This window comes from Eupeodes corollae, chromosome 3 (assembly GCF_945859685.1).
Source record: "Eupeodes corollae chromosome 3, idEupCoro1.1, whole genome shotgun sequence".
Classification (NCBI taxonomy): Eukaryota; Metazoa; Arthropoda; class Insecta; order Diptera; family Syrphidae; genus Eupeodes; species Eupeodes corollae.
This window is the reverse complement of record NC_079149.1, coordinates 85514237-85531096: the sequence shown is the minus strand read 5'-3', so window position 1 is coordinate 85531096 and position 16860 is coordinate 85514237. Positions and strand designations below refer to the sequence as shown.

At 32.7% G+C, this 16860-nt stretch overlaps 1 protein-coding gene across 1 annotated transcript in view; it reads left to right on the top strand.

Moving 5' to 3' along the window:
- LOC129948776 (protein abrupt) overlaps nt 1-3479 on the top strand; it is a 150192-nt gene extending 146713 nt beyond the window's left edge. The window contains 2 exon segments of the mRNA XM_056059789.1: nt 353-1006; nt 1072-3479. Coding sequence (XP_055915764.1) covers nt 353-1006; nt 1072-1511 — 1094 coding nt within the window. The 3' untranslated portion in view covers nt 1512-3479.
- Nucleotides 3480-16860: the final 13381 nt, after the last annotated feature.

Here is a 16860-nt window from a genome sequence, read left to right as displayed (position 1 = left end):
ACAAAAAAGAGCATGTACCAAAGAAACCATACAACAAAAAGATGGCAAATATATTTTTAAAAAAATAACTTCTTCGTAAAATTGTTTTCTTTTATTGATCTAGACAAATTAAAAAGAGGTTTTTATTTGAAATTGATGATTCGTTGTCGATATTCATTATTTTACAACTTTACACTATTTTTTAACTTAAAAAAATCATAATTTGTTTAAAAACTTATTCAACAACATTTGAAGATCGAAACTAATTGTCAATTTCGAATATCATACCCTTAAATGTTTTAACTTTATAAATACAATTTAATAGAATCGAAAGAGTACTAATTAAAATTTTTGTTTGTCTTCTCTTTTACAGTCTCTCGTCGATCACTTGAAATGCGCGTCCGAGCAACCGACCCCCGTCCATGCCCGAAATGTGGCAAAATCTACCGATCCGCCCATACCCTACGCACCCATTTGGAAGATAAGCACACTGTTTGCCCTGGCTATCGCTGTGTCCTATGCGGAACAGTTGCTAAATCAAGAAACTCACTCCATTCGCATATGTCACGTCAGCATCGGGGTATCTCTACAAAAGACCTTCCAGTTCTGCCAATGCCAAGTGCATTTGATCCAGAACTAGCATCGAGACTATTGGCCAAAGCAGGTGTGAAAATTTCGGCGGCTGAGCTACGTGCTCGAGCCTCACCAACAAGCGGTGCACAGAGAGGTGGTTCGAAATTAGATTTACGAAATGCGGGTGACGACGAAGATGATGATCCAGAAGATTTAACAACTAGCAGTGGCTATGGCAATAATAATAACGATATCAATCGTTATCATGAAAGTTTGCTAAGCAATTTCGGACACACGAACACAACTATAACCCGCATAAGAAATGAATCGTTAAATCAGAAGAATTCGAATGACTCAAAGGACTTGATGGGAAATCCACTTACTCCAACAAGTACGGCTGCCGGACAGTCGTTGTTGGATACGTATTTACAATTTATAACTGAAAATACATTTGGTAAGTCATGGTTCAAATAATAAAATAACAAACATTTATAATAATTTATTTTACTTATTTTATAGGCATGGGAATGACACAAGAGCATGCAGCAGCAGCTCTACACGCCGCCAAAATGGCACAGTTCAACGCTCTAGGACATGGACTGGACAAACTACCATCGGGAATATTACCACCGCATTTTGATCTCGCCAAAATTGCCCAAAACAGTGAAGTATCACGGCTGGTCCAAAATAATTTGCATAACTCAGGTGGCTGTAATTCGCTTGGAGGAACCAATGACCTAACTATTGAACCTGCAATGCGTCATCATTCTCCAAGTAATTCAGGCAATCACTTAAGTATACCCACCTCCAATGGGCCAATGGGCACCGACATTCGTCGTGACTCATCCGAACCAATGGATCTAGGATTAGATAATAATCAATCTGGGAGCAATAATGATGGCGGTGTCTCAGATGCCGATGATAATTACTCAGAAGATGAAGGTGTTCACAACACATAGACATAGTATATACCATCAGCGTATATATTTAGATAGTTTAAGAATGATTTTTTATATACGACTTACATATATATATATAAACCATATATGTAACAAGATTACATATATTATTTGAGAAAAACTAATTTTAGAAAATTTTTGATGCGTTATTTTAGATTTTAAATTTTTGTTTGAGAATAAAAAAAAAAATATTTATTTATAGCAAAAATATGCATGCATACATTACATATTATACCAACATGAAAACGAGAAGCCTTACCGATGTATACCACAAACAAAAATATATTTTTTGGAAAAAATAAATTAATTAATCAGAGTATACGCATCACTAAATACGATTTACTAAAAAACAAACAAAAAACTTAATGGAAAACAAACAAAAAGAAATGGAATTAAATTTCTTTAACTAAATTTTAAGAACATTTTTTTTAGAATAAAATAACTCACCTTTGTATATATTATACTTAGATTTAAATTTACAATCGTAAAGAAAATATTACTTAATTCATCGTAGATGGCAAAACAAAAAAAAAGCAAGAAAATAAATATAAACGCAATTTATTTATAAAAAATTAAAAAAAAAGAAAATATTAAAATTCAGTGGTATTCTGAAAAAAATGTAGATATTGCTTTAAACATATATTATTTTTTTAGTTTTAATATTGACATTATTTACAGTGTACAAACATATTAATTATAAATATAAAAACAAAAACAAATCTAAATCTAAATGGTTAACGTGAATGTAAACAATTTTTTATAATATTCAAATGTGCCATTCATAATAAATATAATTAAAAATTTTGTTTTTGTTTTGTTATTAAAACAGAGAGCATATTAAGAGCTATTAGTAAAACAAATAGTTAATACAAATTAAGCAATAGAAAAGTATAATATTTTGTGTCCATACAAATTAATTTCGTTTATTTTTGTATAGAAAGTCAGTACCTTCAATAAAATTATATAAATATATCTAACATACATAGATACATTACATAAATATATCGCAATAGCAAAAATGTTAGGCTTAATAAATATTTACTAATGATCAATTTTATAAAACAAAGTAATGCATTTTCTTGCAATTGATCAGCATGTATTTGAGTACCTAACATTTTTATTTAAAACAAAACAAAAATCAAGAAAATGAGAGAAAATAGTGCCATTTAAAATTTTAATATACTAGTTATTGTTTAACTACAAATTAATCAGAAAAACATGCTTGAATAATTGTATTTATTTATTTTGTACTTTAATTCACCAGGATTCATTTAAAAAAAAAAACTAAACAGTAAGACGTAACATAAAAATAAATAAAGTACCATTCAAAAAACAATTCTCAGGTTATCTGACATTCCATATCAAACATATAAGAAATGTGCTTTTATTATTAAAATAGCCGCAATATTTAAATAAAATAAAAACTCACCAAAACTCTACCTCAACAAATAGCAAAGAAAACACTTAACAAACACACAAATTTAAGAACTGCCTCATACTGAAACTATGCATTTCTATTTTAAAGTGTATTCATTTTGAAATAAAAATCAATCTCACAAGTGATATAATAATTATATGCGTTAAAAAAAATAAAATTATAAGAATACAATCTACAACCTCCTGTCCTGTTTACAAGCAATACAAAATAACAAATAAAATCTTGCCAATAAATAGAAATATTATATTTATAATGTATATTTTTCTTTTGTATAAAATAAAGTTCATGTATTGTTCATGAATAAAATATTTAAATTTAAGCTATAATAAAATATGTACTATGTAATATCACTCATCTCAAAAAAAAAAAACAAAAATAATCATAAACTTAGTTTTGCATGACTTTGTTTGCGTAAAAAAATATATAAAATTAATTACTAAATGACAAATGAATACCTCATTATCCTCAGATATGCAAGTTTAGGAATGCAATTTTACTTTATTTAATTTTTAATTTTTTTAAGATTTAAGGTTTAAGAAAGAAAATGTGTTTTTTAATTATTATTTAACGCTTTACATATTATTTGAGATTTAATTTAATTTTTTGAGTTTTGTTTTAATTACATAATATAATTTTGTAACTACATACATGAAATAATATGTTTAACTTTATTATTTTAATAAGTCTACCTCAAATTAAGTTTATTGAAATATTAAAAAAAAAACAGAATAGATTTAAGTTAAAATAGAGTCGGTATGATTTTTTATTCATGGAGTCGAAATAATTTTTGTTTTTTTGAGCAAAAATCAAAAGAAAAAATAATAAACTTAATTTTATAATCATTTAAATTTTTATTTGTTTTGTTTTATTTTGATTTTTAGTATTGATGTTTTTGTTATATTTTGTTTTCTTAGTATTGATATGAACCACTCTTCATTACATTCAAAAATTTAAAAAGTTTTCGATTATAAAAATTGTTCCATTCAAATGGTTAGGGTTAGGTTAGGTTAGGTTATAGTGGCTGCCAAGATGGAAACGGACACACTTAGGCCAGTTTAATGGCCCATTGTAATACCACATGAATCTTAAGGCTTCCTCCTAAACTCAATGGAACCAGCTTGAGTCCCTTACGAAACGTGAGAGGCTGATTATACCGATATGATTTAGATCGTTTAGACCGCTAAAGAAGAATTCTCCTAGGTAATTCTTGCTTTTTCGAGCTAGAGCAGGGCATGTGCAGAGAAGATGAAGAACCGTTTCTTCCTCTTCCTCGTCCATACAGCTTCTGCAAAAGTCATTTGAGAATACGCCTAGTCTCGTGGCGTGCTTTCCTATTAGACAGTGTCCGGTTATGACACCTATTATTGAGCTTATATGCGATCTGCTTAGAAAGAGCAAGCACCTTCAACGTTTTAAATCCAGTGTTGGCCAGATGTTTTTTGTAACTTGACGCGTGGTGATGTTGTTCCACCTGGTGCCTGCCCTCCTCACAGCGTCTTGCATTAGCAGCAGTTTACAAGTAGCGATTGGTATGCCACTACTTGCCAAACGTGGTAACATGGGCTGTACTGTACCGTTCCTGGCGAGTTCATCTGCCTTACAGTTACCGGGAATGTCTCTATGGCCCGGCACCCAGCATAGGTGAATATTAAACTGTTGCGCCATCTAAATTAGAGATGATCGACAGTTATGGACTGTTATAGAGTTTGTAGAGACAGAGTCCAGAGATTTGATAGCGGCCTGGCTGTCAGAGAAAATACGGATATTAGATGTTGATATCACGTTTTCTTTAAGCCAAGACAAGATTTCTTTAATCGCCAAAAGTTCCGCCTGGAACACGCTACAATGATTGGGAAGGCGGAATGAGAGACTTAATTTCAGTCGTTCAGAGTACACACCTCCACCAACCCCTTCTTTGGTTTTTGACCCATCTGTGAAAAAATGGATTGACTCATCCTTCAAGAATGTCCTATCCTCCCAAAAAGATCTGATAGGTATAGAAAACTGGAAGTTTCTGTCGAATTGTAGTTGGGGGATGGTGTAGTCTTTGTTGTTTGGAATTGATCCTAAGTACCTTAGAATTACGGAGTGGCCAATGTTGTTGTTAGTCCACTGCGACGAAGCATTGAGGCAAATAGCAGAGCTTGCAGCTATTCTTTGTAGCAGTCCCAATGAGAGGCTAGTCTTGCAGCTTTGGCCCGGTTGAAAAGTTTCCTGCATTCCTTCCTGAGCGAGTGAAGCTCTGAGGCCCACCATTGTGGTTTCCTCTTATGTGTATAAGTGCACAAGCAATTTCTAGCGATCTGTTCATAGCTGAGGTAAGGTCATTGACTTTGTTGTCAAGTTCATTAGCGTTAGAGGAAGGACTAGATAGTCCAGGTTGTAGTAAACTCTGTAATGAGTTTCTGTATGAAGCCCAGTCAGTTTTCCGATAGTTTCGAAAAGTCAATGGACTCGGGTTATCATCCACATTTATATTGAACTGGATATATCTATGATCAGAGAACGAGTGTTCTTTGGATACTTTCCAGTCCAAGACCATATGGTGTATACTCTCTAAGACAAGAGTTATGTCTAAGACTTCTTGTCGAGTTTTAGTTATGAAGTTTGGTTCATTTCCAACATTACTTACTAAAAGGTTAGTACCAAGAATATAATCAAAAAGAGACTCTCCTCTGTCGTTGATATTCGTACTGCCCCATACAGTATAATGAGCGTTAGCATCGCTCCCAATAATTCATTTTGATAAACAGCTAGGTTCTCACTTTCACTCGAAATGAAATTGAAATCGATTCAAATTATACAGCCTTATTATAAATTTCTAGCAATTATCTGATAAGTTGGTATCATGGTAACGGTAATTTTAGACCAATTGTGATTTTTATTTATTTTGTTTAACGTTTCACAAGTTTGACGTTTTGTTGTTTTTTTGGCCACTTAAGGAAAAATTCTTTGTGCTAAAATGTAGTTGCTCCTTTAAAAAATTACTTTGTTTCTTTAAGCGGTATTTTTGTATTTAAGAGCAGAATAGTAACCAATTGTCAACTCCTTGGGCAAAGAATTTTAAAACCGCTGCTGGTTTTAGTAGATTCGGAATGGATTGCTGACTTTTGACCGGTTCGTTCAACACCTCCGGGAATTCTTGTTTGGAAAGCCTGAAGTTTTGAATGAATCTGCAATGAAGTTTTATCAGCCAATGCAAGAATTAAAGTATTTTACTACATGTGTTCGTCCAAATCCATTGGGTCATCACAACTCAATTCAAAAAACAATTCCGTCGAAGTCATAATTCCTTAAATTTGTTGCCTTTGAAAAAACTGAAATATAAGGTTTTTTGGTTTGCATGCGAAAATGTACCTATATCAACAATCGTCAATAAAAAGTAATTTTTAAAATAAAATGCATACAAATCGCTGTTTCTTTTTACAATACATTTTTTGATTTTACTCGTAGATAAATTTAAAGAGAAATCCCAAATTTTAAAGTGATGTATACACGTTCATAGTTCACACTATTTTCAAATCAAATAAACTCTGTAAAGATTTGTTTTCTATAGCTTTTAGCCACGTAAATATAACTCGAGTGTCTGTTCCAATCAGCCCTGCAATTTCCGTTAAGGATAGCAATAATTTTAGCTTCATTTAGAGTTGCCTTTTCAAAATGTTTTATCCTGAATTCTCTTAGTACGGGACACCTGCCTAGGAAATGTTGTATATCTTCTTCTTCTCTCATGTTGCAAAGGCTACATAATGTTGATGCGTTGCCCTATTTCCGTTGAGTGAGATAAGATCGCATCTAGCTTTGAAAATCTATGATATTTTGTAAGGCTCCAAGTAATCTGTTATTCTATGGGGCGGATCTTCTTTCGCACTCGTTCAGTTACTAGAGTACTTAAAAATCTTGACATTCACAAATCCGCTGGCCCGGATAGTATCCCCGCTATTGTTCTGAAGAGGTGTTCTTCAACGCTGGCAAAACCACTGCGTAAGCTTTTTCATCTGTCCTATGCTACAGGTCTATTTCCGAGTGGATGGAAAACTGTCCTTAAAAAAGGCGAATCCTCCTCACCATCTAACTATCGTCCAATTGCACTTACGTCCCTTCTTTCCAAGGTCATGGAAACACTGATACATTTTCAGCTTAAGAAATATCTTGAAGAACGGAAGATTCTTAATGACCGGCAGTATGGCTTTCGTTGCAATAGGTCCACTGGTGATCTCATGGTTTATCTCACCGAACAGTGGAACAAATCTTTACATAGTTTTTGTGAAAGTATGATTATTGTACTTAATATTTCAAAGCCATTTGATAGAGTTTGGCACCAAGCTCTCTTTTTGATATTGATGAATCCCTTCTTCGTTGGGTTAGAAATTACCTTTCAGACCGTTCAATTCAAGTAGTCTTGGACGGGTTCAAATCTGATATCCACAAAATAAACGCTGGTGTGCCCCAGTGCTTCGTTTTGTCTCCGACACTTTTCCTTATTTTTATAAATGATCTTTTGTCTGAAACTTCTAACCCACTTAATTGTTTCGCTGATGACAGTACCCTCAGCTTTTCATATTCGTTTCTAGATTCTTATCCTTGTTCTTCGGATGTGGATTACCAACGGCAGCGTATGATGAGCTCATTAAATTCTTATCTTGACAGCATTGTCCATTGGGGAATCAAAAACCGTGTAGAATTTAATGCTTCAAAAACTCAATGCTGTCTACTTTCACAAAAGCGTAACCTTTCCCCTATGCCACTATTCATGAGTGGTATTTGCATCGAGGAGACCGAATAGCTTTCAGTCTTAGGTATGTACATTACAAACCACTTGTTGTGGAGTGATCACATATTTGACATCGCCAAAAATGCTGCTAAGTGTTTAGGTTTTCTTCGAAGGTGCAAGAAGTTTTTTACTCCTACTGATCTGGCTATAATCTATAAAGCCTATATTCGTCCGAAACTCGAGTACAATTCCCATATCTGAGCAGGTGCTCCTATAACCTACTTGAGTCTCCTAGACAGAATTTAAAAGAGAGCTCTAAAGATGATAGGTTACCGTTGTCTAATTGAAACTTTTGTATCTCTCGAGCACCGTCGTAAGGTTTCATGCCTGTCATTAATTTATCGCTACTTTCATAAACAATGCTCTAATGAAATAGCCAGTTTCATTTCTCCCCTCAAACAATTCAACCGTTATACCCGTTCCTCTAGGAATGCTCATCAGTTTGCCCTTGAGCCCAATTTCGGACGTATTGTAAAGTACAGAGATTCTTTCTTCAGTCGCACCACACGAATGTGGAATGCTTTACCAGACTCAATGTTTCCCACTCATTACAATGTGCAGACATTCAAAACCAATGTGCATCGGTCTCTCCTATCTAATCCTTTCCTCCCTTCCTAAATGCTCGCACTGTGATTAATCATGATAAGGGTATTCATATCCCCTTGAGTGCGCGTATAATATAAAAAAAATCTGTTATGTACTGCGGTCCTATTGAATAGTCCAACATCTTAAATATTCGTGTGATACTTCCCTTCGCTCTCTGCTCTGCTTCTTGATTTGCATGCGATTTCAATTGATCAAAAATTTGTGATGTTATCATCCCAGTGAATGCCGAACCTGTTTCCGATCATATTAATCTCCTTAACCTAAACAGTTGTTTTGCTAAGAGGATTTTGGTAAGCTGCTAAGGTAGTCCCGTGATACTTTATTCAAATATAGTCTTTCGTACATATCTAAAGTGTAAGTCCAGTTGCAGTTCATGATGGTACTTTAAATCTCTTTTTAGAAAGTATCGTTGTAGCTTATCCACTTCATCAAAAGTTCCAAAAACCCCAGACTTATGCACTATAAGTTTGAATAGCTCTGCATACTGCCAAAAAATGTTTCCATTTTGAACAGAAGTTGATATTCTCCTTACTCAAAAAACAATGCCATGTCGCGTTAGTATTGTTCTTTGCTGCTGCATTTCTCTTCTCTACATGCTTCAAAAGTTCATTTTTGGAGTGAGCAGAACACCAAGATATGTGTACTGAGGTACTATCCGAATTTCTTCTCCGTTGAAAATCTACTTTTCCCTATTTGATAGCCTGCCACCATTTCGGAAAACCATAATTCCCGATTTTGAAAGATACACTTCAAAATTCCAATTGGCGCAGTACTCTTCAAAATGTTGTATCATGCGTTGCAAAACCTTTACATCCTCTGCTAAGATCACCATGTCGTCAGCATACAGCAACAACCTTATATTTAAACTGTCGAAGTACTCCGATAACTCCTTTCCTGTCCACACTGCTGATTGAGTATCAGAGTATATGCATTTTAGTAGGTTTACAAATTTATTTGAGACTCCCATTTCACGTAACTTGAGCATTAATAGTTGTCTGGAGATTTTATCAAAAGCCGCCTTTAAGTCCACGAAAAAAGCATAGACTTTCTTTTTTTCAGCCAGTTTAATGTGTAAAATAGACGACAAGTTATAGATATTATCCACTGTAGAATATTTCTTTCTAAGGCTAGCCTGATATTCTGTTAAAATGTTATTTTGTTCCACCCAATTATATACAGTTCATGAACGAAATTCCCCTGTAATTGCTAGGATCATATGGTTCGCCCTTTTTGAAAATTAGAAAAATCACATATTTAGTGAAAGTTTCTTCGACCCTGCATTCTTCTAATATTTTGCTGTAATTCGTTGCGAGTTGTTCCAAAAAAGTATCTTTAGCATTTATTATGAACTCATATGGAATCGTATCTTCTCCTGGCGCCTTATTGAGTTTAACGTTTCTCAGCGTACTCCTTAATTCACCAACACAAAATGGTATATCTTTATCTAATGTTGAGTCCTCGACGTAGTTCGCTGCATAAAGTGTGCTGCTCATTTCTTGCCTTGGATTTAGAAGATCTCTGCAATATGCTTGAAATTTCAAAGCAGTTATGCCAGCCCTGGTCTTGGTTTTTTATCTCCTTGGCAAGGCGGCATCAGTCTCTGCTGTCTCAAACCGTATTAATTTTTAATTCTATTTGTTGTTGATATAATTTTCTGCTTTTTTTACAAACATTTTTATAGTCTTGTTGAGATTTCAAATAGCATAGTTTAGTCTCTTGACTTTTTGGTTTGCGAAATGTATTGAAGGATTTAAAAGTTTTTCTTCGTGCGATTTCACATTCGGAATTGTACCACTGGTTTTTCGGGTTCAACGTTTTTGAATTGTTGTTTTGAAGAAGTATTTAAGACGTATTACACAAGAATTTGTGGTTGATATGAAAATTGATGTGTATCTATTTTGTTGATTCCGTAATACCAAGTATGTATGTCAAAAAAATCACAGTTCACCAACAAAGTTGATAGTTGATAGCCATAATACCAATGCATCAAAAATATTGTTATGTATCAAAGTATCTAGTTGAGAGTTGACAGCTATAATAGAGCTATAAATTGGAGTGTTAAAATTCACTTTTATCAATTTCGATTTCATTATTTTCGAACTCAAAACAAAGTGAAATTAAGTGTTCTACGTTTCGATATTTGCAATTTTCAAGTGATTTGAATTCGACCAGATTAAGTTGGTATGATTTGAACATTTTTCAATTATTATTTTCGTTTAAGGGAAATAAACATTAACTTCTTTATGTAATGAACTTAGTTCGTGAGAAAAAAACAACATTTATAATAATTTTTCAACACATCAAATATATCAACTATACCTTTATCCCAGAATCTTTCCCTACCGATATTTCGACTTATTGAAAATCAAATATACATTAACGCAATACAAATGCAAAATTTCAATATTCTATGTTTATTTTTATTAAAAAGCGCAGAATAAATATACACAAACAAATTAAATTATGACAGTGAACTAAATTGTTTATTGACTGATGGGATTCGATCAAATTGTTCTCAAAGCGGTAAAAAATACATATTTTCATTTTAAACGTTTATATTCCTCCAAAAAGTTTAGAATCTGTTTATAGAGAACTCTCCTTAGCATTAGACTTTGTTATCAGTTTGTCCTGCGCTGACACCAATATTTTACTTCTAGGTAATTTTAATTTACCACACATTGATTGGATTCCATCGGAAGAGGAATCTTGCGTTGAAGCCTCTCTCTATTCTTCACAATTTGAAGTATCTTTTCTCGATAAAATCCTTCCTACTGACTTTAACATTTTCTAATATTGACGAAGAAGTTTCAATTTTGTATAAGATCCTTAATTGTTTAGAAAAAAATCTACCTTTTAAGAAATCAAGAAATGCTAACTTAAACCACCCTTGGTACACAAAAGAATTGCGTTTACTTCGAAACAAAAGAAATAAGGCATGGAAAACTTATCTCAAAACTCTGTCTCCAATCAACTTCTCTGTTTATGTTGAATTCTTTAATGAATTTAAGTCTCTTTCTAATTTTGTATACGATTGTTATGTTACTGATATGGGCACCTCTTTGAAAGAGAATCCTAAAAAATTTTGGAAACTTGTAAATTTAAAGAAAAAATCAGATGGGTTTCCAGTTAACTTCACTTACAAGAACCTTTCTTTAGATAGAACTGTTGATATCTGTAACGTTTTCGCAACAAATTTCCGTGAGTCATATTATGTTAATAGCCCTCAAGAAGTTGATGAAGTATATTTTCATAATCTTCACTCCTTTTCGCATAATTGCTGTCTCATCACTGTGCTACAGAGTACGGTACTTGATCTTTTATCTGCGTTGAATGATGACTGCTCAGCCGGTCCCGATGGTATTCCCCCGATAGTACTAAAAAAGTGTAGTAATGCTTTAGTTGAACCCCTTACGTTCTTATTTTAACTTTTTCAGTATAGGGAAGAAGTCATTTCTAACACCAATTTTCAAGAAAGGTAACAAGGCGGATATAACAAACTATACAGGTCCATTTCAAAGCTTTCTTGCATTCCTAAATTGTTTGAACAAGTTGTTTGTGAAAGTATAGCTTTTGTTTGTAAAATTCTCATTTGCGAACAGCAACATGGTTTTGTGAAAAAAGATCAACCGTTTCTAATCTCCTCATATTCTCAAACATATGTTCAAACGCTTTAGAACAAGGTTATGAAGTTGAGTGACTTTTCTAAAGCTTTTGACCATCTTAGCCACGGAATTATTTTATTTAAGACTCTTGGTTTTCCACCATTTTTCTTATCTTGGATAAAGTCATACCTTGAAAACAGATCCCATAAGGTAAAATTTATAAATTGTCATTCTGAACCTTTTGTTGCTAAATCTGGTGTTCCCCAGGGCAGCCATCTTGGCCCATTTCTGTTCATCCTGTCTATTAACGATGTAACATCATGTCTACGTTCAAGTGAACTTCTCATTTTTGAGGGCTATATGAAGATTTTCAAAATAATAAAGTCCACCCATGATCGTATTCTTTTACAAGCCGACATTGGTAGTTTCACATTTTGGTGTGGGAAAAGTAGTCTTGCCCTCAACCCTTTAAAAAGCCAGACGATAACTTTTACTAAAAAACGAATCGTTAATGCATTTGATTATTGTATATCACAGCAAAAACTCTTTCGCGTCTCCACATTTAAAGATTTAGGTGTTCATTTCTGTTCCAACTTAGACTTTACACATCACATTAATTTTATTATCAATAAGGCAAGTTCTATGCTTGATCCCTATGTTACTCTTTCTTTGTACAATTGCCATGTTCGTCCTCATCTTGAATATGCAACGCTAGTATGAACTCCTTATTACGAAATTTATAGAAAACGTATTGAATCAATTCAACATAATTTCATTCGCTTTGCCCTAAAGGGTATTCCTTGGGAAGATCCTTATGATCTGCCTCCCTATGAAAATTGTATTCAGCTTCTTCAATTGCAATCTCTCCATCAAAGGCGTGTTAATAATGATTTAATATTTCTTCATCAACTCATTATTAACAAATTGATGCACCTTATTTGCTATCTTCTGTACATTTGAATAACCTAGGCGGAACTCATCACCTACGTTCTTTTGATTTTATACATATTGACTTGCATAGAACTAACTTTGGGAAAAATGAAGCTTTAAGTCGAATGATCATTTTTTATAATTTAAACTGTTCATCGATAGATTTAAATTTAAATAGGGTGGGATTAAATTCGTTGTTTAAGTGCTCCACTATAGTGAACGTCTTTATTTTATCTTTTGTTGGTCTGTATTAATTCATGTTAAATGTTAATTATGTTTTGTATGTTGTGCGTGTGTTAGGCTTTAATTGTATTATTATCTTACTAACAACTAACACACGCACTTATTATGGGCCTCTGATCGTTGTTTGAAGATTGCTATAAGTTAACTACTTTTTAAAATTCTGAAATTAAAAAAAAAAAAATCCTAGAACCATGAGAACGATTTCACTCGATTTTTAATTTAGATTTTGATTTCATTTCACTCGATTTTGGGAAGCTAGCTGATAACGTTAAACACGATTGAATTTTAATACAAATTTACCATAGTTCCGCATTCATCGGTTCAGAAAACTACACAAATAAGTTTTAACGGTACCTTGAAAATTGAACGCACTTTAACATTTAATTTAGCAATTCCAAAACTCGTAAAACATTCAGAAAAGTACAAATTTTGTCTTCAAAAGATTAAATATTACCATCTAATGTTGCATGTGCAAATTTATTTAAAAAAAATATATATTTAGAAACCGTAAATAGTATTTCAAACTTAAAATATCACTTGATGGATCAATTCCGATGTTTAATGAATGAGTTTGTATTAAATTTGTTAGTATCTTTATATTTTTTTGAAATATGATATAAATTATGACTTGATTCATGTAAATAATCAAATAGATAAAACTTGTTCATTGTTACCTTATCGTTTTTAAGGATATTTTATTTCGAACGCCTGCTTTGACATCCAGTGGATTTTTTTAATTTGCTTTTATAATTTTTATTATTTTAATTTGGAATCGAAATGATAATAAATTGCTCCATTTTCTTTCTTGTCATTAATAAAACGAATTTAAAACAACAAATTCAACAAAATTATAAAAAATTTCAGTGCAAATAAAAACGTATTTTGGATTTGTAAATGGCGCCCAATTCTAAATTTCAATCTTTAATTTAATTTTTACAAAATTATAAGAAATTTCAGTGAAAATAAAAAACATATTTTGAATTTGTAAATGGCGCCCAATTTTTAATTTAATTTAAAAAAAAATATAAGAAATTTCAGTGGAAACAAAAAGCATATTTTGAATTTGTAAATGGCGCCCAATTTTTAATTTAATTTAAAAAAAAATATAAGAAATTTCAGTGGAAACAAACAGCATAATATTTTGAATTTGTAAATGGCGCCCAATTTTCAATTTAATTTTCAACAAAATTATAAGGAAATTCAGTGCAAAGAAGAATCATATTTTTGAATTTGTAAATAGCACCCAATTTATAATCAAGCCTAACGGGTTGTTTATGTTATTGCAGTCGTAATGCTACTGATATATCTCTTTGACCTCAAGGAAACAAATTCAACTCACCGTTAAAGTACAAACCAATCAACCTTGAAATTATGACTCATGAAAATTCGATGTTTTATCATACATACGTTGTACTTACAATAAAATAATATTTCCTACCTGTACATATTTTTAACTAAACAAATTATTGACATTTTTTATCTGAAAATAAGATAACTGTCCACAGAAATTCTAATGAACGTCTATGTATTAAAAACAAAAAAAAGGACTTAAATATTTATTTTTTTTTTAAATAAGAAAAACAATATTTATTTGAAAATAATTGCAATATTTTGAAATACAAACAAACGTTATACGACAAACTAAATAAGCTAAATTTTGTGCCTTTTATTTTAATCAGTTTATGAATATTATAATATTTAGATTCAATCATAATACTTTGTAAAACCTTAGAAACAGTATGAATTTTCTTTGGGTTTTATCATAAGCAATTTATTAGTTTTTAATCAAGAAAAATAGAAATAAATTAATTATGTTGGAAAAATTATTATAGTTAAAAATTTGACTAGATAAATGCAAAGTGATTGAAAAATTAAATGTGTAGTAAATAAACACTTGCAACGCAATATTATTTTTAAGAAATAATCTACATACTAAAAATAAAAATAAACGATGATGGTTGGAAATAGTTTTAAATAAAAATTTAAAATCGGTGTTAAAGATAAATTTAAATAAAAATAAGAATTAAAAAAAAAAAGGAATAGACAAAATTTTAAATTATAGTTATTGTATGTAGACATTTATGTAGCGCTTTTACAAAATAAAAATAAAAAATCATTGCAAAAAGCTTGTTTAAATTTATGGATTCTAAATTACGAGTATATTTCAATAGATTGGTCAAGCGTCTTAATAAACTGGAGTTTTATTATTGACATAATAATATGTTGTTTTTCAAAACGACAATACCTTTTTTGGAGTTGATCTTTTTGACAGCTGTTGTCACTTAATTCATAGTCAGTTTTGTTTTTGATATGTAATTGTAAATGAAGCTTGCTATACGTCAATATTTATTCTCCGAATTGGTTAAATATATTAATTACAAGTTATAACTATCATTGGTTTTCATCATCGAATGCTATGATTTAAATTTTAGCCATAATTGTCATTTTCTATCATTGAACTCAAGCATATTGGAGGTTAGAGTAATTCATTGAAAACAATACTCAGAGATGGAAGCACAATAGAATAACAGATTTGTTCCAAATTTTTAAATAAAAAGCAGATGTTCCTCGAAAATGTTTTCATCATAACCAAAAGTGAATTGGAATGAAATTTGCAGGTTCAGACAAGATAAGGGACTTCGTTTGCTGTTAACTGCATTCTTTGAACGCACAGTTTTCAAGTGTCATAAACTTCAAATATGAAACGTTACTTCACTACCCTGTGCCTTCAGTTACTTACTTAAGGTGGCGCTACAATCCTGTGTGAACTAGGGCCTCAAAAAAGACGACTTTACCACTCAATTGCTTTCTTAGTCCAAAGAAACAGCAGTTTGCAACAGTTATTCTGCGTTTGATCTCGGCGCTGGTGTTGTTTTCTGCATTTACAGCGGAGCAAACAATATTGAGGTTCCTTTCTTACAGATAAGTTGGTGCATGCTCCTAACCAACTTATCTCCAGCTGCTTTAAAGAGCTCGGCATTCAAGCCATCCGCTCCAGCGGCTTTATTAGACATCAACTTAGATATGGCAATCTTTACTTCGTCTAAGTCGGGAGGACGGGATTGTTGGCTTTCGTATTCTATGTTGAATGGATCATCCTGCCTGACAGCGGAACTCAGTTCGTCGTCGCCGTTATACAGTCTGCAGGTAATTCTATATTCTCAGCATTGACTGCTGTTCCATTACGATATTTGCACTTTCGTCTTTGCAGCCTTCGGTTCTAGGTTTATGTACCTGTGAATTTCGTTTCACCTGTTCGTAAAACTTTCGAACTTCATTCCTGCTTTTAAACCTCTCAACATCTTTGACCGCACGCTTCTCATGCCCTCTCTTTTTCCTTCTGAGAAGTCGGCGTTCCTCTCACCTCTTCTGCTCAGAGAGCTCATGGGTAGCTCTCGTTCTCTTATGCAGCGCCGCTTTGCGTGCCTGTTTTTGGGTGCATTTGCCTGCCGACTTTCCTCATCAAACCAGGGGTTCCGTGTTGGTTTGAAACCCAGCACATCAGATGCAGCTTCTCTGATTGCATCTTAGCAATTTTGCCACTATTTTTCGATACATTGTGTTGGCGGCAGAGAACTTCGAGATAGGTTACTTGTAACTCGGTCGGAAAAGGATTTGGCGATCTCTGGCGATTGTAGTCGTGCGACGTTGTACCTTCTCCCAGCAACTCCCTATTTTGCCTTGGGTCTGGAAATCCGAAGTGCTACCTTGGCTTCATCGAGGTAGTGGTCCGAGTCGATGTTAGCTCCTCGGAAA